Source organism: Vespula vulgaris, chromosome 16 (assembly GCF_905475345.1).
Source record: "Vespula vulgaris chromosome 16, iyVesVulg1.1, whole genome shotgun sequence".
Classification (NCBI taxonomy): Eukaryota; Metazoa; Arthropoda; class Insecta; order Hymenoptera; family Vespidae; genus Vespula; species Vespula vulgaris.
Window position 1 is genome coordinate 1,145,001 of NC_066601.1, and position 25,000 is coordinate 1,170,000.

A 25,000-nucleotide genomic window follows, 5' to 3' on the forward strand; every position below is an offset into this window, starting at 1 on the left:
AGAAAGAAAGAAAGAAAGGGTAGAGAAAGATGGAAACAGGAAGATGTCTCGTGAAATGAGAAAAATGAAAGTGAGAGATAGAGAGAGAGAGAGAGAGATAGATTGATGAAAAAACAGAGAGAGAAAGAGAGAGAGAGAAAGAGAGAATATTTAGTCTTCTTCGTTTCTTTCCACCGTTAGAGTCACGGCTGCCAACAATAATGAGGATTACTATCTCGTCGGGTACGCGTTCTACGACGATATGACGCCTTTAGACAGAGAGAGAGAGAGAGAGAGAGAGAGAGAGAGAGAGAGAGAGAAAGAGAGACAGAAAGAGTCTCGCCCCATGTGACACGGTAGCGGCAGCAACGGTGGTAGCGATTCTATCGGGGTATCCGCATAGCACGAGTCAACGATGCTTGTGTTAGATGAAAAAGAGAAAGAAATAGGGAGAGAGAGAGAGAGAGAGAGAGAAGGGCAGAAGAAAAGAAGCGTGAGTTAGAGCGAGACAACTAGTGAGCATACGAGAGAGAAAGAGAGAAAGAGAGAGAGAGAAATGATAGCAGAGATAAAAAGAGAGAAAAACAGATTGAAAAATATGTTTCGTAGAGTACGACGTACGTTTGATATATCTTCGCCTTTTCTATTGAAAAGAAAAAAAAAAAGTGAAAGAAAGGAAAGAATATGTCGACTACGTAATCGTCGTAATAAACTTGAAGAGAAATCTATATGTATATATTATTTGTCACACAATCGTCGAACTTGAAATATTACAGGTCGAGATATCTCCGCGTTATCCAGAGAAATAATACAGGTGAAACGAACGAATGGGAACGCGAATCGACCGGCGTATTGCGCGGCGTGACACGGTCTGAGTCGTTTCTTCTTTGCGCCGGCACCGTTAACGCGATGGCGCTAGTGTGCACCGTTAAAAACAACGACGCGTTATGTTATACATAGAGCGTCGCTGTTCGTACCCAATGTACGGTCGATAAGATTGCGTTAGCTCATTAAGTAGATGGCGTTACGTGTTACGACGAATACGTTGCGCTTACGTCGGATATCCTACGAAAGCATCACGAACGACTTCGTCGAATGATTAACGATGATTTTATAGCCATCGAAGATGTAATAACGAAGTCTGTGTTTTGTAATGTGTTAGATACGTAAATCGTAAGGAACACAATTAATGTTTCCTCGTCAAAATCGATTATATTGTATACTTTTTTTTTTTTTTTGATTGCAAGGCGTATGTCGTAATTTGGTATAGGAAAATTTCGTAAGGATGTAATTCTTATGGATTACGTTTAAATGTCCAACCAATCGCGTACGTTGTCACGCGTTTAACGACGACGTTTGAAAGCAAATATTACGAACGGTAAGGTTTTCTCATCCGAGCGCACACAAATTCGGTAAGGTGTCAAGACTTAGTCAAATCTAAAAGACGTAATAGAACTCGTGACGCATAATTATTCCTTTAAAACGTTCGATTCGATCGATAAGGGAAGAAAAAGGAATCTTTCTTTCTCTGTTTACAATGGCTTAACCTAGAAATGATCGATACGATTTCTCGTTTCATCTAACAATAAGTATGACTATCTCTCATTATTTACTAACAAGTTTTCTTTATTAAATTGAGAATTTTACACGAAGTATCGTATCTGTTCGGATATACAAATATTAAAATCATTTACATTTAACGAAAGAATATACCTCGTATCGTGAAACGAATTGCGTTTGACTAAAACGTAAAATGTTGCATTTGTATATATGTATGTGTGTGTGCGCGTATGTGTATTTTTTAAACATATTACAATATCGATTATGATTATTCATTTATTGAAAGACATTTATCGTAAAGACGTAAACTCATTAGCTTTTGATATTAAATTTCAAACTAAAGCGCGTACACGTGATTAATTGTGATTGGTTGTAAAGAAGACGTATACCATGAAAATTTCATTCTTACAGTAGAAAAATGTAGATTGGAGAATAGTCCATTCTGATTGGTGAATTTTCTTACGTTTACGTATTACGTCATATCCGCCATCTTTCGTTGCGATTTCAGCGACATATATGGATTAAATATGAACTACAAGCGCAATAGGGGAATTTGTCCCCACCGTAATACGTACATATGCACATCAGTATCGTATCAATCTTGGTAAGTTATATCTTGTTTTATATAAGTATTATTCTCTCAAACGCTTAACCTAACAATCGGGGGTTGGCGAGTAACTATAAATTTCTTTTTCTTTTCTTTTCTTTTCTTTCTTTTCCTACTTGATAAAGATACGTGTAATAAAAGGAAATTAACCAAAAAAGAAAAAATATATATATATATATATCTACATATTTTTTGAAGATATTTATTATGATTTTCGAAAAAGTATTTATATTCGTTCTATAAACTTAATATATATATATATATATATATATATATATATATATATATATTCTTTTTTTTGTTCCTTTTTAATTGAATGTACACGTATAGGTAAAAGTTTTTGTTTAAACAGATATTAAGATTGATAATTATTTACGATGTAAATGTCCATATCATAGAAAAATAATGATAGAAAATTTATAAAGAAAGTAATATCGATTGGCAAGGTCTCACCATTTGGTAATTGTTGATTTATGGAGATCGAAACGTTCAATGAATATTTATTGATTTTCACTCACCGTTTAAGGCCGCAGATGTTTACAAGTCGAAATCCAACCGCGAACTGACTCGAAAATTGATGTCGATGTTTTATCCATGTCTTCATTGTGTTTACATTTTCGAATACGAAGGTTCTATTTAACGAAATGTTAGAGATCAAAATCTTGGAGTTCGTTGAAGCGTAAGGAGAAAATGAGAGCACTTTTCGAAATAGTATCGTTTTTCGTTGAATTTTATTTCTACGTGTAAAAGTATTATTCTTTCGTGAGTTAGTAAGAAAATTATGTCAATGGATGTTTAATTTTATTATTTAAAACAAATGAAGAGAGTGATACATATGTAATGACAGAGAGTGATAGCGACAGTGATTTAGAATATCAAGTATTTTGTTTTTAATATCATTTTGTTTCGTTTCATAGCTTTTTTATTTTATATATATGATGTTACTATATTATTTAAATAAATGAAAATATTAACTAAGAAAATTATAGTAAACTAGTAAAAGTAAATAATAGTAAAGTAATAATCGGAGTAATCGTTTGTAAATAGTAAATAGTAATCGTTACTCTGATTATTACTACAAGACTTTTATCGTTATATTTTTAAATAAAAATTAATTGAATATTTATTTTATTTTTCAATTCAATTTATAAAAGAAATGACAATTTCTTTTCTTCATAAAAGAATTACAATTTCAATTTATAAAAGAAATGATCTAATATGTCTTCGCTTTTACTTTTGAAGGAAAAGAAAGTCGAGTAAAGTGCGTTGCTAAAAAAACAAAGAGAATTTTAGAATCACAGAGCGTAGATTTTTAAATGAAATCATCAATTTTTAGCGAAGCATTTTTATCAATTAATATATTAACTCCTCTGTATTTTTCTCTATACTTTATCGATTAATCATTTTATTAATCATTTTCTATACGAAAATCTTAGATTTTTTCTTTTTAAGCTTGCATTAGGGTTGTTGGTTTCTTTTCATATTTTAAAATCAAGGACCATTCTAATTCTAATTGTCATTAATCGTTGTTATAGAATGTTCTTCGATAATTATGATTAGGGTACGAAACAAGAAAAAAGCTATACGTCGAAGAGATTCTCACAAATTGTGACATAGTAGGATAATTATAAGCTATCGAATTATTTTCGAAGGTTCAATAAAAGTTTTTGAAAATTGCTCTTAGTCATATCTCAATGTTATCGTGTTATCACTCGAAATAATTTTACAATGATAGCTGTAGGGATAGATTTGAAAATGTGAGACGATGTAACATTCCGTTTCTGATCCTATTTCGCTACGTATATAAGAATATCCATTTTTATTATCAAAATCAGGTCATAAATTTTGTAATTTCTTCTTATTTCTAAAGTTCGATTGAATTTAGAATTTTATAAGGTGAAATTTGACATTAGAGTCGTGTTATTAATATTTCAATCTTTTCTTTTTTTGAAGTTCGATTAAATTCGTAATTTTATTCTCATAAAATCAAATCCTATATCAGAGTGATAGATACGAAATTACTATAGTATAAGATATAGTAATTGTAGTGAATCATTGAAGATAGATTAAACTAAAGTGCATTCGAAGGTGAAACGAGCACGAAAGGGAAGAAAATTGTACCCAAGTTCCATTTCATTTTTTTTTAATTATTAAATTAGCAATCACTTTACAATTAATCTATCTCAATGGAAACGTAATTGGCATATATTTTTTGCTTGTTTACGTTAAATGTATTTATTACTACTTTTATTAAATAGGAAAATACTCTTGAAATTGATTCGATAAAAGAAAGATGAAAAGAATCGTCAAATTTAAAAAATCTTTAAATCATTAGGAAACAAAAATTTATGTATTACTTTTATGAAAAATAAATTAGTATACCCAAGTGGTGCCCTCAAGAAGATTCATAGAAACGCAGCAACTAGTTGCTCTGACATCTAGCGGATTATTAAGTTATTAAGCAACAAACTTAATACTTCAAACGTTTTATCATACGCGAGTTGAAAGGAAACTACTGCCATCTATGTTTCCATTTCTTAAAGGCGGGTAATTTCAATATTGTCATTTCTATATAAATGATTTATCCTATTATATCGAATCATATCGCGATTAAAAAGATAAAAAAATAAAAAAAATAAAGAAAAGGAAGAATAAATGTAAGCATATTTTATACGAAACATTATAGTCCATGGCACATTGTATTTAATATATTTTGTTTCTCAACGCATGCACGTACACACATATAAACAAACAAACAAAATGATTTATCGAATCAAGTCATGAATCATAAATTATAAACCAAATTATTAAGTCATGAATTATAAACTCGAACAAAGTCACGAATGCAAGGCACAACACAATTTTATTTCGTCAAAAACGAATTCTTCTCTCTTTAATATTCTGCGATACAAGGAAACGTATCATCATTTTTGCTTTTTTTTTTTTTTTTTTTTTTCTAAAGAAAACGAAGACGAAGACTCTTTCGTTTATATTATAATATTAAAGCAAAATTACGTAATTCCGAATCTCCGTAGTTTCTCTCGTAGTTCACATTACATACATTACATGTATGCCTATAATGCATTCAGAACTTTCTATTTCTATCATTATTATCATCAACGATTACGCGTTCATGGATCACAATGACGCAAGTAATTTTTACGAGCTAAGGACATTAAAGTAAAAGATCCGTCGAGGTGATCTTCGAGGGAATAGGCGAAAATCATTATTTATTAATTCAAGGCAGTCTTCTTTAGAGCCTCTTTTTTTCTCCTTTTTTTTTTCTTTTTTCTTTTTTGTCCGCACCGCGTAGACTCTTATTGCTCTCTCTCTCTCTCTCTCTCTCTCTCTCTCTTTCTCTCTAAGGCTGTTAAATAAGTACCTGCAACGTAGTGCTATTAGTCGAGTATGTATATGCTAAGTCAGTTAAGTCAGCTAAGTCATATGCGTTTTCCCGAACCAGCAAGGTTAATTTGCATTAGCCGGTTACGATTTACACGTACTTCTATTTCGATAGCGGGATATCTAAAGAAACTTTTCTAGGAACAAATATTTCGAAACTTTCTTATTCTATTAATATCGTAAAAACGAAGAGGAGATCTTACAAAGCAAAGATGCTTATAATTCTTTTTTTCTCTCTCTCTCTCTCTCTCTCTTTTTTTTTTTTTTTTAATACCTTATTCATTGCCCATCCACGATTCGAATGGTGGAATAATGAAATCGTCAAATTTGATCGGTATGTAATGATATATGTTTAAAAAAAAGAAAAAGAAAGAACGATAATTTTATACAGTACTTCTTATTTTCGAAAAAGAGTTTTTTATTTATTCTTGTTCTTTCTTTCTTTCTTTCTTTTCTCTTTTTTTTTTTTTTTTTTTTTTTTGACAAAACGAGGCTCGTTTCAAGCGAAATTGAATTTTAAAGGTTTATGTTAATTTCAAATGCAATACAAATTCAGATTTGAATTGAATCAGGAATGTGCGTGTGTGTGTATGTGTTAAAATCGATGTTTACACGTATGTTAACAAATAGGTATTTGAGTATAGAATGGAAGAGAGCCGAATAGTGCGATTAATATATCACATATCGCACACATATTGCATTTTAATGACACATAATTACGCTCTATATCATCTGCATTCTCGTTAAATCGATCAACTCATAATTATTCCATCGTGTTTAATCGTTAATATCGCAATTCATATTCGTATGAATGAGAAGGTTAACGCGTATTTCTTTTTTCTGTCTCTTTTTTCCCACCCCCTTTCTTTTTTTTTTGCACTCTCGAGCTTAACCCTTCAAATGCATACAGTTACGAAATTGTATCATATTAAAGAAAAAGAGCACGATTAATTATAAAAATATGTGTATATATATATATATATACGTATATAAATATTTAATAATTTTTTTGAAATTCATATAAATTAAATTAAAGGACAGACAAATCAATTCCTTTTATATATATATATATATATATATATATATATATATATATATATATGTTATAATAACAAAATTTTATACGATATAGACGTTATATAATTTTGTTTTCTAATTAAATGAAACGTTTAATCATTAATAAATGAAGAAATTTGAATGAAACATTTTCAACGATTTTGATATAAAAATTAATACAATGAAATTGAACAGGTAAATCAGATTTTGATATTATAATAATATATTTATATTACAATAATAATTATAATAATATATTGTATGACATTGTATATTATACTATTATCTTCCTTTCAATATTTCATCTCTCATAATACGAAACATAATATTATTTTCTTGAATATTTCTGGATAGAAAAGAAAAAAAGAAAGAAACCAGAAAAGAATAGATCGAGAAATTCGAAGAGACATTGTTTATTTTTTGTTTCTTTTCCTTTTTCTTTTCTTTTTTTTTTTTTTTTCATTCGCAAATATGAATATACATACATATTGTGAGATGGGTACCGGTTGTAAGGTCGGACGATAATGGCCAACATTTGTTTCAACTTTTTACGATAAGGGAAAAATCTTGATGCATTTTAAACTGTCGTTTCTCTAAATATATCGCGTGACATCAGCTTAATGTTGACTGAACATCGTCATTCGTCCATCTTTTCTGTTTTATGCTGGAATGCACAGTAAAGTACTCGTTGATGCATAAATCATATTCATCGATTCGTGCGTACCACCGAGCTTCGATCTATCTGCGTAAATGTAGACGTAAAAAGAACATTCATTTCGACTATGTTAAGAAAAAATAAATAAATAAATAAATTAAAGAGATATAAAAGAAAAAGAAACGCAGAATTGAAGCTTCGTACTCGAATTATGTTCCACAATTGGCTTCTTTATATCTCGCGTGTTTGATTATAATCGACGAATACGTTTATCTACTTTCATTAATAATTGTCAATTATGAGGATTGACATGATGTGCAAAGTGATGGCCTTCTTAAATTGAGCGAAAATTTATAAGCGAATAAAACTCACGTGTAATTGTTTCTTTTGCTTTTCTTTCTTTTTTTGTTTTTTTACTTTTCTCTCTTTTTTTTTTTGGAATCATTTTGTATTAAGTAGAAAAATCCTTTAAAAATTCTATTGATCGTTACGTTTAGTCTTTCCTTCTTTTTGAATTTAATAAAATTTAATCGATAATGTTCGTTTAGAAAATTTTCTTTAAAGAACATATAATCCATCAATTTCTCGATACGAATAAAATAATAAAACGTTTCGTATTAAATCCGGTTAAAATTTTATAATTTATATATATATATATATGTGTGTGTGTGTAATAAACAATATTTTATATCTATGTTAAATGATAAATGAACGTTGTTAATATAATAAAATGATAATAAATTAATATAATGATGAATTAAATTAAATAATCAAATCATTAATATAATAATGAATTAATTCATCAATAAGTAACGTTTGATTGAAAACAAAATTGATTGATTATAAAAAGAAAGAGCAAGAAAAAAAAAACAATTTTACGAATCTTTGTACTATCTAGAAATTTAGTTTAATATCTCTTTTATCTATTTTATATCTATTTTAATATTTGGAAAATCGAACAATCAATTGATATATGCATACATTGTGTGTCTGTGTGTGTGTATATATATATATGATTCTAACAATAATCACCACATACTTTTCACACAATACTAACATGTTAATTTATCATCATCAAAACGTTTTAAATAGGAAATATAATGCATGACATAACACATAGAGAAAGTTCGACGAGAAAGTAAGAAAGAGGAAAATATATATATATATATATTTATATATAGAAAAGATATATATATATATACATATATGTATAAATAAAAAGGAAATTAGACGGATAGATAATTAAAAACATACACACGTATATGTATATATGTATGTATGTATATTTGTTTGTATGTTTATATGTATGTATATATATATATACACCTAGATTACATAAAGAAATAAGTCGTAGAAAATGAGATAAATAACCAACGAATAGTAAAAGAGTAATAAAAATAAAAGTTGAATCGGCCCGCTTTTGCCGATATTTCCTCTTCGTTGTCGTTGTCCTCGTTGTCGTCGTCGTCGTCGTCGTTGTCGTCGTCGTCGTCGTCGTCGTCGTCGTCGTTGTTGTTGTTGTTGTCGTCAGTGTCGACGATGGCGAAAGAAAAGAGGGGAATGAGCTGAATGAGACGGCAGTAGAGCGAACGCTTTCCATCAAACCGGATCGGTTTTATATATCGGTTTTTCGTCGACGTAAGAAGTGTTTTAAATCCTGCGAATCATCTTTCTTTCTTTCTTTCTTTCTCTCTTTCTCTCTTTCTTTCTCTCTCTCGTTTTTCTTTTTTTTTGTGATAAATAAATCATTGCGAAGGATCGATCGTGCATGAAACATGCATTTATTCTAATCCTATAACACAATTTTTTATTGTGTTTGTAAAAATGATTACATAACGTGAATAGCATAGTATGGTATAATTGTATTTATAATATGACTGATATAACTTATATACACAGACACATGTACATATACACGTATATATATATATATATATATATATATATATATATATATATATATTTAGTGTAAGTTTATCGGAGTATTTTAATACTATATAATATTGTAATGATAAGTTACATATCGGTATATTAATATTATGTAATATTGTAATAATTATAGTAGAATTACATTCATATATATATAGTGTTATTTATACTTGAAAAAAAAAAGGAAATACAACAGACTTTGAAGAAATATGTCGAGCAACATTTACAATTTATGACGATAACGTGAAAAATGAAACGTACAAAATAAAGATAAATATATATATATATATATATATATATATATATTATTTAAGTGTGCATGACTGAAAACTTACACATAGTTATATAGAGAATTAACATTGAAGTCAAATAAAAAAAAAAGAAAAACAGAATAATTATAATAATAATAATAATAATAATAATGATAATAATAACGAACGAAATACAAACTTCACATACGCATTTCCTTAATAATAACGTATAGAAACACGTAATTAAATATTTTCAAAAAAAAAAGAAAGAAAGAAAGAAAGAAGAAAAAGAAAAACAATAAGAAGAAACAAATAATAAAATAATAAAATGAGATGAGAAACAAGACGAATAAAATGAATTAAAAAAAAAATAAATAAATAAATAAATAAAAATAAAGAAAAGAAAAGGAAAAGAAAGAAACAAAAATGGGGAAACAAGAAAAGAATCGAGAAAGAAGAAGGTCAACGTATGTAGAAAAGGGAGAAAAAGAATAGGATTAGAAAATCGGAGAATTACGATAGGTTTGAGAAATAGGGTAACGTTCGTTTCTAAGCGCAATAAGACCTGTAACATAGAAGAGCACCCACCTCCTACGTTACACGTGATTGGTTCACGTCTGTTTAGAGGTACGGACGTCTCGAGTTACACCCACACAGATAGAGGCACTCCGCCGATTACACGATCGAACTAGCTCCAATCAGCGGCCTTCGAGAGATCGATTTGCGGCTTTCGAATCTCGCGGCTTCTCGACACGCTTGGATTATTCCGTAACTAAGAGTGGTCGAATGAAAGCTAGTGGGAGGGGATGTAAAGGCAAATGGTGGTGGGATGGGGGTGGATATTGGGTGGGGGTGATGAAGTCGGAGGGTAACAAACATAAGGTTAGTGGTAACGGTGATAGTGATAGTGGTGGTTGATGATGATAATGATGATGATGATGATGATGATGGTGATGGTGATGGTAATGGTGATGGTTGAATGAGACTAATGTTTTATGAAATAGAACCGCAAATGTTGACGAATCGTTGATGATATATAAATTCTTTCGTAATCGTTGCATTGCGATTGCGTATTATATATTTCTTTCTTTTTCTTTTTCTTCTTTCCTTTCTCTTATTTTTGTTTCTTTTTTTTTTTTTAGTTTTGTTTTTCCTTTTTTAGAGATAGACGAAGAGCAAGGGAGATACGGATAGATAGAGAGAGAGAGAGAGAGTGATCGTCGTATTGCAAATCACTTGTTTATGTTCGATTTTCTAGTAATCGGTATTGTCAATGACACTGTATATATGTATATATGCATATGTATATATCTGTGCGACGATCGAGCGTGTTCTTCTTCGTCGTTACGTCGAATTAAACTCGTAATGTAATTTATTTATTTATTTATCAACGAGGAGGATTTTTTTCTCAATTTTTTTTTTATATATGAAATATACGATCATCCGTAGATAATATTCTTCTTTATATATATATATATATATATATTATGTAAGAAATAGTACCTTTTTCTACGGAAAATTTCATCATTGATTATATATATATATATATATATATATATATATATATATATTCAGTAGATATAATAATAGATAACGACAGATAAAATATTATACGATTTAATTTATTTTTATATATACAATTGTTAATATTATCTCGAAGAAGGGATTAATGGTTCGAATCTTTAATCTTACGTTTAATCTAACATTTCAGGATGCGAAAAAATGATTTGGAAAAATTGATTAGAATCATCGAAAAGAGTTTAATAATCGGATCAAAATATAAACGATTTTATTATTACGCATTATCGTTATATAAAAGAAACAGTATTACACGTTACTATATAACGGTACATGATAGAAATGGAGGAGAAATTATTTCTTTTTCTTTTCTTTTCTTTTTTTTTCTTTCTTCTTTTTTAATTACTAAAAATAGAATTCTGATAATGATAAGCTCTCGAATAATGGACGTTCTGATATACAAACAATGCTACACGGAGAGAATCGTTCCTAAATAAATAAATAAATAAATGATGAAATAAATAAACGAGAATACCAACGATATAATCAGATAAACTTCTTATTTACTCACAGAGCATTCTCTCCGCTACTTTTATTTCTCTCTTCTTCTTCTTCCTTTTTTTTTCACTTTCTTTTCTTATCGTCTTTTTCTTTTTTTCTTTTCTTTTTCTTTTGCTTTCTCTTTTCGCTCCGGATATCGCTGGTGTATGACGTATCGACTTAAAGCGAGATTAAATGAAAATTTAATTTTAGACAATTATTAATACGTATACCAAAAGAACGATAGGGAAGGAACGGGAATTACCGTCAGAGCGAGTGACTAACGAAACTGATTCTTAAACGAAAATAAATATGTATTATCGTATGAACGATCGACATAGTTGTTTACCGTAACCACGAAATGACGCGGGAAATTACGTTGTAAAAAAAAGAAAAAAAAAAAAAAGAGAGAGAGAGAGAAAAAAAAAGAAAAAGAAAAAAAGAAATGATAGAGAGATGTCCGATTGGTTATCGACCGAAAAAATTTTTACTTTGGCATTCAATTATCCCATAAAAATATCTCACTTTCGCGAACAGAAAACAAGAAAGAGAGAAACGAAAAATTAATAAAACATGGCCGTCCTCGTGTATGCCTTCTAATCTCTTCGAAAAAGCAGATTAACACGACGACAGCTGATAGCGCGTCAGAGACGCGCTGACGAAACGATCGTTTGTAACGTAACGTTTGTAAGTGCGCGGGCGCACGCGCGCATGCGAACGATATTTTCGAAACGGCCGGCGTAGCGGCCGCCACTCGAAAAAAGTTTCTCATACTCGTTTATTCGCTCGTTACCTATTTTTCTAAAAAGAAAAAAAAAAGAACAAAAAATAGATACGTAAATATTTAGTGCCGTGCCGATATTACGTTATTATTTCCGTATTATTTCTTTCTTTTTCTCGTTTCTTTTTCTTTCTTTCTTTCTTTTTTTTTATTTTATTTTCTTCCTCATTTTCTTCCTTTTTTTTTTTGTCATCGTAGTCGTCGTCGTCGGTTCCGTCTCCATCTTTTTTTTTTTTCTTGTCTATACATTATCCCGGAAATTAAAAAAAAAGAAAAATATATATATATATTTCGTTTGATAGCCGATGTGTGTTGGATCGTAATATATCTGAAAATTTGGGGAAAGAAGAAGAAGAAGAAGAAGAAGAAGAAGAAGGGAGGTTTGACCTTCGGTCATGGAGGACCACGAGATTCAGGAGCTGGTGAACTTTAATGATGACGTCATCGTCGGAGGCGACCTTGCCTCTTCCTCTTCATCCGACAGTGAGTACCATCTATTTCTTCATGATGTTATCGTCTGTGTCATCTTCGTTATTATTATCTATTTTGTATTATCTATTATCTATTACTTTTATTATTATCGTCGTTGGTGTTGTATAGTCGTCGTTATCGTGAATAAGAAACTTTGAATTATTTGCTGATACTGAGAAATTCGTATCGATTTATAGAAAATATTATAAATATCATTGTCGTCGTATTTGATTTAAGAGAAACTCGAGATATTCATTTCTCGAAGAAGGAGAAACGTTTCTTCGCGAAGACATTTCAAATGACAATGAAATTATCATTGTTATCATCGTTGCAACGAGAGAAACATGTTCGATCGTCGATTTCGAAAATTTTATATAGATTTTTAAATGATAATAATCGACGTATTACAACGTTAGAGAACGTGTTATAATTTATCGATATTCTCGATTAATTTTATAAATATATGATAGAAAATATTATGAATATCATCGTCGTAAGAGAACCTGGTATAATTTCTTCGTATTCTTGATCAATTTTATTTGAAAAATCGATTAATTTGGAATGTTGTTTAATGATTTCCGAACGTTTCTCTCTCTCTCTCTCTCTCTTTCTTTCTTTCTCTCTTTTTCTGTCTCTTGCTCGTGCTGTTTTGCGATTATACAACGGATCGTGGACATGCGTGTTTCATCGTCATAGCACAGGCAAAAATTCGCACATAACGAAGTGAGTTGCGAGATAAGAACGCGCCCGGCAAAAAGATAACCCTGAGACCCTCGCCTCTCTCTCTCTCTCTCTCTCTCTCTCTCTCTCTCCTTCTCTGTTTCTGTCTCTCTGTCTCCCTGTCTCTCTCTCTCACTCTCTGTCTCTCTGTCCCTCTTTTTCCTTATTTCTTTCTTACTTTATTATGCGCACGTTCTATACGAATGTATAAGTAGTATCAAAATGGCAGCCGTGCGATCTAGAAATTGAAAGAGGCTGAACCTATTATCTTCTTCTATAACGAAAATATGCGATTTCGAAGGGGAAAAGAAAGAAAAAGAAAAAAAGGAGAACACACCCTCGTTTCTTTTTATTTTCTTCTGTTCTTTTTTTTCTTCTTTGCCTTTGTTTTCATTTCTTTTTTCTTTTTTTTTCGCTCTTTTTTTCCCACTCTTGTTTTCGTAACTTCACATTTTGATTTGATATTACGTAGACACGCGATCGATTTGACGAGATAGGAAAAAAGAGAGTGAAACTTGATAGATAAGATAGCGTTCGACGTTGAAGAAATTTGGTATTTTTTTTTTATTACTTTTTCTAAATAATAAAGATTCCCGAAGGTAGAGTAATTTTTGTTCGAACGAATACATTTGATATTCGTGTTTAACGTTACACGTCCTTTTTCTCTCTGGATCAAGAATTAAAAAAGCTATTGTAAAATAATTGAAATGTCTGGTAAGATCGATCGATCGTTTTGGATTTCACGTTTACTCGCATATTTATAGGATTTTTAAGATAACCTGAGTTATAGTAAATTCGTCGAAACGAACGTTGTTTCTTGGATTTTTGTTCCTTCTTTACTTTTTTTTTTTTGTTTCTTTTTTTGTCTTTTTTCTCTCGTGGGAATTTGAAATTTTTCGTACGAAACAATCGTGTCGTTTGTAACATATATTTACTTTCTTACATTTTTAAAAATTGCTGGAAGTAAACGTACATTAGTTGTGTATCAAGTTTCGTCGCGTCGAAAATTCGACATTTTTCAAAATATTTCCTACATCGTTACACGAAAGATCCAATTCATCGAACATTATCCGTTTCGATTCCATACATTTTTAAAAGTTTGCGAAAGGTAAAAGAACATTTTTTGGATAAACGATTCAGCGTATCTCAATTTTTCGGCTCTAAAATTGGACATTTTTCAAAATAATCGTACGTCTCGCACGATCGATCTTAATCAACGATCGTTACGTGTCTCGTTTCTATGCATTTTGAAAGGTTACAAATGGTAAAAGAAATTTTATCGTGATAAACGACGTAGTGTGTCTCTATTTTTTGCCTACAAAAATCGACATTATTCATAATAATCCTACGTCCAGTAGGATCGATCTGACGTAACGAGCGTCAAATGTATTATATTCCTCATCTCTATGCAATTTTAAAGATTATTAAAGTCGAAGTAATGTTTCCGGAATAAATTATTTCGATGATTCTTATTTATCGGGAATTCAGAAATCGATATTTTTCAAAATAATCGTTCGTCTCGCCTTAATCGATCTCTCGTAACACGTAACACATGCGTTATGTGCCTCGTCTCTATGCATTTTTAAAGGTTAGAGAAGATAGAAGAATATATTTGTCAAAATAAACGATTTGATATTTGTCCATTTTTTTTTCTTCTTCTTCTTCCTTCTTACTTCTTCTTCTTTTTTTTTTTGTATAACAAGGATTCGACGACACGTTCGATAAAATAATAATTTTCGTCTCGCATGATCGAGCTAACTCGTTGAACTTCACGTGTAGCTCTGTTCTTGTGCGCCTTTTTATTCCTTTTTATTTTCTTTTCTCCTTTTTTAAAGGTAATAAAAACAGAAAATGTTTTTCTCTCTTTTTTACTGATAAAGAATTCAATACTTTTTGTTTCTTTTTTTTTTTTCTTCGACGGCAGATTTGAAAATTTTTCGATACAATCGTTCGGTACAAACATTCAACCTTACTCAACAAATTTTAAATCTCGTCTCGTCGTCCATATATTTTTCAAGGTTAGAGAAAGCAAATGAACTTTTTAGAGATAAATGATTTAATGTTTCTCTGTCTTCGAGAGAATTTGGCTCTTTTTTCTTTCCCTTTTTTCTCTGTTTCTTTTTCTTTTCTCTTTCTTTTACCGCGGGAGATATTTTTAAAAATAATCATACGCGTTCCACGCGATCGAACTGACTCGAGAAACTTTATACGTCCGATCTATAAGTATTTTTCAAATTTCGGAAAAGCAACCGAACTTCTTTTTCCTCGCGAGATAAACGATTCAATAGTACTCGTTTTTTTTCGACACGAGTATTTTTTTTTTTATTATTAAATAATTAAAAAAAAGAAAGAAAGAAGAATGAGAAATACTCATTCGTCTCGCATCATCGACCTGACTCAACAAATTTTTAAGTAATTAATTTACAAGTGCTTTTTTTCAAAGTTCTTAAAAACGATTGAATTTTTTGTTCTTTCTTTCTTTTCCTTTTTCAAGATAATCGATTTAACAATACGCTCCTCGTTTATCGATGGCAGATTTTTTCTTGTTTTAAATAATCCTATGTTTCAAGTGATCGTTCTATCTGAATGAATATAGAATATACGCGTCTAATCTATATATAACATATACATATATATACCTTTTCAAATTTCGAAAAAACTAATGAATTCTTTCGAGACGAACGATACGATAATTTTTCAATATTTTTTTTTTTACTTCTCTTTTAATTTTTAAAATTCTCATTTTCGTTCGTTTCACACGATCAACTTAATTTATAGTCAAACGTGGATAATATCCTCCTTTCTGTTTCTTTTTCTTTTTCGTAACATGTTACATGCACATCCCTGGCATCCAATCAATCCGTTTCCACCATTACGTAAGTTCTCTAGCGGTGAACAAATAAGTTAAGTTCATTGACGATGTCAAATAGTTGAGATCGTCTTTTCACAACTTACCGGAACGGTCGAGTTAGAGGGTAAAGGTCAGATTTAGTTGAGAGGTCACGACAGGTTTGTCACTTTTGACCTAACTCATCGAACGTTACGTGTCTCATTTATATGTATATGTATATATGTATGTACGCACATACATATGCATATATATGTACGTGTTAGTTATTTTTCAAACAAGTGAAAAATATTTGGAAAACAAATTTCATCGAAACTATACTTATATTACATATAAATGATTTCATTTCTTATTTTTCAACTTCTTGCTTTTTATTTGTATCTTTTCTGGCGGGAAATTTCGACATTTTTAAAACGATTAATCCTAGTGTTAGACGATCGAACATAACTTAACGATTTATTGAGCGTTACGTGTCCTACCCCCCTCCCCTACCTTTCCTATCATTCTCTCTCCTCCCTAAATCTATACGTTTAGAAATAAGTTATAGTGAAACTTAATCAAAGTATTATAAATGATTTAATGTTCTCCTATCTTTTTTTTTTCTTACGGGAAATTTCGACATTTTTTAAAACTAATAGTTCACGCTCGGACAGGATCAACGTAACTTATCGATTTATCGAACGTTACGTGTCCCTTTCTACGATTCTTTTTTTTTTTTTTTTTTTTTAAATGGCAGCAAATTAATATCAAAGTATTATAAATGATTTAATGTTCCTCCTTTACTTCTTCTTCTTCCTTCTCTCTCTCTCTCTCTCTCTCTCTCTCTCTCTCTCTCTCTTTTTCTATGTTTTCTTTTATATTCTTTGGCGGGAAATTTCGACATTTTGAAAACTAATAGTTCGTGTCACACGGTCAGATCTGACGCAATGCGGTGACACGTGCATTACGTTCTACGTTTCTCTATGCATTTTAAAACTCGTCTTACACGTCGCCAATCGATCGGCAAACATTTACCTTGGTGGAAGTACGTGAGTTTAGCCGTTTAGAACGTTCATATGTTCAGAGAATTGACAATGAAATGAGATGCAGCGTCGACCGAAAAACATTTGTACGAATAATGCACACCGCCGATGTAAAGAAAGAAAAATGATTGTCGATTCGATCAATCGATTGATCGATCGATCATCCATTCTTTCTGAAGTTTTTCTACATACTTAGATATGTTTTGTTAATGAATGTAATGAACGTAACATCGATTAACCGTGACACTACTGCTTTACTTATGAAAAGTTTTTGCAAAATATTATTCAAAATGGCGGAAGAGGAAGACAAGAAGGAGTCTCTCTCTCTCTCTCTCTCTCTCTCTCTCTCTCTCTCTCTCTCTGTCTCTCTGTCTCTCTGTCTGTCCGTATATGTGTATGTGAAACTTATTATTAATTCTTTTTTCTACCAAGTTTTTTGTAGAGCGAATGTCAAAGAAGTAAAAAAAAAAAAAAAGAGAGAGAAGAGAAGAAAATAAGATAAAAATAGGAAAAAAAAAAGAAAAAAGAAAATGTCTGTGAGATACGCGTGAACAATTTTAAAAGGATACTTCTCTTTTCTAAGGACAATCTATTTATCTTTCTCTATCTCTCGTTATTTTACTCTCGTATCTTCTTGTTGTCGTCGTCGTTGTCGTTATTGTTCATAAACAAAGGATGTGTTCCTTTCGATAGCTCAAACGGTACAAATATATATTAGAATGTGCTCGATGATTCATTAAACGATACGGTTAACTGTATTTACCATTTTATTTTCAAGTGATGAAAACTATCGTGAATGTTTATTATCTTATCTTAACGGATATATACGTACGATAATATAAAATTCGGGAAAGCTATTTTTCTCTATTACGATCGGCCAATAAAAAGAAAAATAATAATAATCCTTGGATAAACATTTGCAATGAAAAAGAAAACAAACATTTGTATTCTAAAGAAATGTCACCTTTCAATAGAACGTTCGTGCCCATTTAGAAGAAGAATTTCTTAAAATTATATCTCCTTCTTGAACGTACAAAGAAATAAATCAATAGATGTCAAGATTTTGTTATCTACGATTTCTTTTTTTTTTTATCTCTCTATTCAATGATTCATAGAAAAACAAAACGACTGGATGCAGCGAATACGTGAATATGAGTTTCCTTTTTTTCCTTCTTTTTTTTTTCAAAATACCCATTGCAATGATTCGACTTATTGGAGTTGTAAATAAATAAAAAATATATGCGTATATGTCTGTGCGCGTGAGAGAGAGAGAGAGAGAGAGAGAGGGAGGGAGGGAGACATGAAAGATTAGCATAAGAGTAACCTTGAAATTGAAAATAAAGCGTTCGTTCGGCCATTAATATTTTCATCTTCGTTACTCTCGATTCTCGACGAGAAGCTGAGCTCTGTTTCGAGTACTTACTTAGTTACTATCGACGTTTTATCTTTAATCGATTCCGAACAGAGGAGTGCTTTTTCTTTTTCTTTTTCTTCTTCTTTTTCTTTCTTTCTTTCTTTCTTTTTTTTTTCTCTTTTGGTTTTCTCGGTAATGAGTTAACATATTTTTGCATTTTTTCTTTTTTATTTCTTTTTTATATTTTACAAACTCTCAAGATAGAGATTGACAAACGGACGAATGGAGAGAGACACAAAAAGAAAGAAAGAGAGACAGAGAGAGAGAGAGAGAGAGAGAGAGATTATGTTCATTCGAACGATCGAATGGTTATTTCCACGATCTTAAAAAGAGATTCAGACATTCATGGACCGCGAAGAAATCACGTGATTGAGTGTTTACGTGAGATAAGAAACGAAATAATGAAAAGTTCGAAAAAAGAGATATAGAGACATAGAAATAGAGAGATTGAGACATAAGGAGAGAGAGAGAGAGAGAGAGAGAGAGAGAGGAAGAGAAAGAGTGGGGGAAGAGTACAGTTGATCTCCTCTTCTTATTAATTCATTTGTTTTGATCATGATACCGTTAATTTACCGCTTTCTCCATTTTCCTTCTCGTTTCTCTTCCTCGTATTTTACGAGCTCGATTTGATTTTTAAATGAACTTTCATATATATATATATATATGACGTTTATATATATATATCCATATATATATGACGTTTATCATATATATGATGTCCATTTTTTGAAAATAATCTACATAAAATTATCATTATCGTAGTAATTCATTCGTTGGCGATAGATCACCAAGTTCGTTACCATAAACGTTGTCGAAATCTTTGAAAGAACGTAAAGTTATGATAAATAACTTAAGTGTTCGCGTAACAAGGAAAAGAAAGAAAAAGAGAGAGAGAGAGAGAGAGAGAGAGAGAGAGAGACAGACAGACAGACAGAGAGAAAGAAAGAGAGAGATAGAGAAATAGACAGAGTATTTAAACGAACGAAGCCCGAGGCTAATCTCCAGAAAATAAGATAGACTCTGGCGTCCTTGAGGAGGTTTTTCGTTAATAAATCGAATACACGTTTCGAATGCATGACAAATCGAAGGTTGCATCCTGTACGAGATGTATGATAAGCTATAATAAACTCATAAGAGTAATCCCCAAGGAGGTCAAGCGATAACCTCGGTAAGAAGCACCGTTCCGACATCTTGGATATGCGGACGTTCACCACTATTGGTTTACTGCATCGGTCAATGAGACTTCGTTTTGACACCTTTCGCCAATCTTTTGACACATTTATTGCAATTGTCTGGCTTTCCAAAAAAAAAAGAAAAGAAATAAAGAAAAAAGCAGATAAATAAATAAACGAATTAATAAACACATAAATAAATAATAAAGAACGACGACGTCCGTTGCATTGTAAAATTAAAATAGAATTGTAGATTGATGAATACGGATGTTATCATTTTATATTTTATATTAATCGTAGAGAATATTTGTATATGAAGATTGTAAAGGAATATTTTCAGAATGCTGTACGAAGTATTTTTCAAAATATTTTCTAAATGGAAGAAAATTTATATCGTAGATAAAAAACAGATACATATGGATGCAATAGTTACGACATTATTCATCGTACAGAATATTTTTGTAAATATTGTACAGAATATTTTCAGAATATTGTGAAGAATATTTTTTAAATATTTTCTAAATGCAATAAAAATTTAAATTGTTGATAAAAAGAAAAAAAAAAACAAAAACAAAACAAAACAGATACATAACGATACAATCGTTATCACTTTATTCGTTGTAAGGAATATTTTTTAAATATATCATGAAATTTGTTAATACGCAATTGTTTTCTTTATTTTTGTTTCGATTTCTCTTTTTTTATTTATTTATTTTATTGTTTAATATTAGAAGAGATATCAGTAATATCAGTAATAAAATTTGTTACAATTATAGCATTCTTGGGAATCTCAGTTCCGTTTTTTGGATACGAACGAATTTGATTACAAAAGAAACGAACATCTATATATATAATATATATATAATATATATAATATATATAATATATATAATACATATAATAATATAAATGTATATAGTATATGTGTATACATCCATTTCTTTTGTGATCAAATTCCTCCATATCCAAAAAATGGGACCAAAGCTCTCGAGAATGTTACAATCGTAACAATCTTTATTTACCGATATCTGTTCGCATCGACGAAGAAGAAGATAAAGAAGAAAATTTTCCCGATAAGAGATATACCCCTCTACGGTGCTCTGAGAGTAGTATATAATTAAGTTAGCCGATCTTTACAGCTGTGTCGTATAGGCTTTTGTAGAGTAATACGGGAGGGCTAGTAACAGTTAGGTATTTTTTTCGGTTTGTCAAAATTTACAGATAACGAAAGGCAACGAGGGAGGGGGAGTAGGGGGAGGGTGAAGGAGAAGGAGAAGGAGAATGAGGAGAAGAGGAGGTAGTATGTGTAGGAGCGTGAAGCTGAATAGAGGGGGAAGGGAGAAGTGAGAGAAGAAGAGAGAGACTAAAGAAAGAAGAAGAAGGAAAGAAAGAGAGAGAGAGAGAGAGAGAGAGAGAGAGAGAAATTGATAAGAGATTATCGACGATTAGTCGACACGTAATATCTTAGATTAGAAGTGTTTCCTTCTGTTAACTGCGTGTGTATGACAGAGAAAGATAGAGAGAGAGAGAAAGAGAGAGAGAAAGAGAAAGAGAAAGAGAGAAAGAAGTCATTCTTATCGTTCGTTCCGCTTCGATTGTATTGTCTGTAAACTGTTTTAAAATAGGAAAAAATAATATTTAATGAACTAATCTTTCTCTTCCTCTCTTTCTCTCTCTCTCTCTCTTTCTCGGTCTTTTAGTAAATCAATTTGGTTGCTCATCGATCTATATTACTTTTGAAGATAGCAGATACTGTTTCATGAAATCGTTTAAGAAAAAAAAAGGAGAGAAAAAATTCAAAAAAGAGGGGAGAAAAAAGAAAGCAAAAAGAAAACGAAATTTATAAATGTAAGACTATTTGCGAAAAGGCCGAAACGCAAGACTGAAAATAGCGAGGTTTGACAACAGATAAGAACATGTATGAGAGAGAGAGAGAGAGAGAGAGAGAGAGAGAGAGAGAGAGAGAGAGAGAGAGAGAGAGAAAGAATTTGTAATAACGATACGTTTACATCGTTTACGAAATATATATATATATATATATGTATGTATGTATATGTACATATGTAAATAGACATATACGTTAAATGAAATGGATAAGGATGCCAGAAGGAAAAGTACAGACTTTACGAAAAGAAGAACGGAACTGTTACGAATTATTTTTAATTTAATTTCTTTTTCTTCTTTTTTTCACTTTTCTTTCTCTTTCATTTTGCCTCTTCTCTCTCTCTCTCTCTCTCTCTCTCTCTCCCTCTTTCTCTCTCTCTCTTTCTCTCTTCCTCTCTCTTTTTCCCTTCTTCTTCCTCTCGTTCTTTCTTTCTTTCTTTCTTTCTTTCTTTCTTTCTTTCTTTCTTTCCTTCCTTTTTTTTCGTATTTTATTTAATTTTATCTTTTATTTTTTGATTTTTTCATTACTTCTCTCGTATCTTCTCTTTTCTTTTAGATTTTGCTCTCGCAAAAAGAAGACGTTCGTTTGCTTATCGTTACTCGTTAATTGCTTATTAATCGTCCTGCAAATTCGTATTGGCGAGTAACAGCACGCATTCGACACGCATCCTCCTCGTTGTCTCTCATTTTAGCGATAAATAGTTAATCTGTTTTAAACAACGCAATGATACAATGTAAAAATGTTATATTGTATGCCAAACTGGATGATAATATAATTGTACATATGTACATATACACACGTACACACATACATATATAAATGTATTTTATTGTCAGAATAAATTCATTTGTGAAAATATCAAATTTAACGCGTATCAACTCACACAAATACACATAGACACATGCATATATCACAAATATTTGATATATATATATATATATATATATATATATATATATATATGTAATTAAATTTTACAAAGTATTATTGTTATTTTACGAAGTTAGATTACGTTAAGAAATATAAATAAAAATAATAAAAATAAAACAAGAAAAAAGATGGAAAGGAAAAAGAAAGAAGAAAAATATAAGGTCCTATCGCGTCTGCTTAAAAAAAAAGAAAAAAAAAAAGAAACGATCTCTCCTAATAATTTACAACAATAATAGTAATAGCAATAATAATAATAATAATAATAATAATAATAATAATAATAATAGTAGTAATAATAATAATTTTTTTCTAGAAATTCGACGCGAAGTGACGTCGATGGAAAAAAATGGGATAGGATCGTATCAGGAACGAACGTGAGAAATTGCGTTTAACAATTAGATGATTAGGTTTCTACTTAATTGCTTATAGCCGATATCAACTTAGTATTTCAATTATTATTATTATTATTATATAAAACTTCGTCGAAAAGAAAATTCATCGAATAGATTTGATTCTCTTTCTCTCTCTCTTTCTCTCTCGCCCCGTTTTATTTTTCTTCTCTCGTTCTTTCTTTCCTCCTTTTTCTTCTTTTTTCTTTCTTTCACTTATTTTCTTTCTTTTCGTTCGTTTTCCTATTTTTTTTTTCATTTTTTTTTCTTTTTTTCTTTTTTTTTTTTTTCTTTCTATTAATCAATAAAACGTACAAAAGGTATTTCAATGGAGAATGGTCTACGAGCGCCAGCGTTATTGAAAACACGTTTTGCATAAAATAGTAATGGCTTAGGAAAAAAAGAAAAGAAAAAAAAAAAGAAAAAAGAAAAAGAACTAGACGACACGTTGACGATATTACGACGGCTAATCTGTCGTTAAGAAAATATAGTTGACGTCCTCCACCGACTTCGATTGGTTTTCTCGAAGAGGTCACAAAGTCGTTGCATTGCAAACTTGATTATGGCACGTGTAAGCACCTAACTCAGTCTTTTTCTTTTTTCTTTTTTTCTCTCTCCTTTTATCTTTTATATATCTAACTATTTCTATCGTCGTTTTTATCATTTACGTAATCTTGCCCTGGAAATATTGTATTTCGATATATCATCATTATTTTCTCCTATCTCTCTCTCTCTCTCTCTCTCGCTCTCACTTTTTCCTTCTTTTACAGATATAGTATCGTAGATTATTTTCTCTTTCTATTTTATTATTATTATTAATATTATTATTATTATTACGTGTATATATTATTTAGAAATATAATTTTTATATTTAATTATTAAAATGTATATATGTAAATTATATAAATATAATTTTTATATTTAATTATTACAAAAAATATATATATATATAAAATGTAATTAACAGGGTGGATCAAAGGTTCCTAAAACTTTTTAATTCATCTTAAAAGTCAATTAATTCTTTTCCAGTTAAATATTTGCGTTAAAATTTTTCTTTCTTTTTTTTTTCTTTTTCCTTCAAAAACCCCTCGTAATCAGACTTATCAGTAATTTTAATAACTAATTAGTTATTAATATTATTAATATTATTAAAAGTTACTTTGTTAGTAATTAGTACAATGTAGGTAATTTTGTAATTTGAAGAAAAGGAAAAAAAAGAAAGAAAGAAAAATATCAAAAAACAAAGAGTTTCAAAAAAGAGTACGTGATTTTCATAATTACTTAAGAATTTTTGCTTTACACATTGCTCTTCTTTTCATTTTTTATCACGTAATCTTGACCTGAAAAAATTGTATTTCGATACATCATCAGTTTCTCTCTCTCTCTCTCTCTCTTTATCTATCTTTTCTCATTTTCTGTGAATATATAGTAGGATTGTTTTATAAGATCATCTAAAAGTGGATTTAACCTTGATACCATTAAGGAGAATTCTTTCACCTAACCACCATAAAGACGATGATGATTAAGACTTCAGAAATGGTTCTAAGCAGCGTACTGGAAAACGATCTCATTAAGAAAATCTAATGTTTTCGATTCCAATATCACAATTCAAATATTACGTTATTTAAAAGTAACATCCTTTATTTATTTAAACGTTAATTATTGACCAACTCTATATATATATAGAACGACTTCTTCTTCATTTATTTCATTCCTTAATTTATTTATTTTCTTAAAAAAAAAAAAGTTTATTCCATAATTTCACAATATTATATTTAATTTTCGTACAATAATTTTCGATCAAAAAAAAAATATTAACAATTATATATTTATATATATATATATATATAATTGAATCGATTCGATTATAT

The 25,000-nt window shown here is 30.2% G+C and overlaps 2 protein-coding genes across 7 annotated transcripts in view; one reads left to right on the plus strand and one right to left on the minus strand.

The window, feature by feature from the left end:
• Window positions 1-860, minus strand: part of LOC127069639 (E3 ubiquitin-protein ligase AMFR-like) — a 45,622-nt gene extending 44,762 nt beyond the window's left edge. For 2 of the 4 annotated variants that reach the window (XM_051006843.1, XM_051006842.1), the window contains exon 1: window positions 601-859. The gene's annotated coding sequence lies outside the window, so the exon portion shown is untranslated. The other 2 variants (XM_051006845.1, XM_051006846.1) reach the window with 2 other exon arrangements.
• Window positions 861-12,517: 11,657 nt separating this feature from the next.
• The window catches only part of LOC127069642 (hepatocyte nuclear factor 4-gamma), a 53,739-nt gene continuing 41,256 nt past the window's right edge, over window positions 12,518-25,000 (plus strand). For 2 of the 3 annotated variants that reach the window (XM_051006852.1, XM_051006850.1), the window contains exon 1: window positions 12,519-12,761. Coding sequence is in view for 2 of the 3 variants with exons in the window: in XM_051006850.1 (XP_050862807.1) it covers window positions 12,674-12,761 (88 nt within the window). In the remaining variant the exon portion in view is untranslated. Of the gene's footprint in view, window positions 12,762-25,000 lie in introns of all 3 variants that reach the window. The other variant, XM_051006849.1, reaches the window with a different exon arrangement.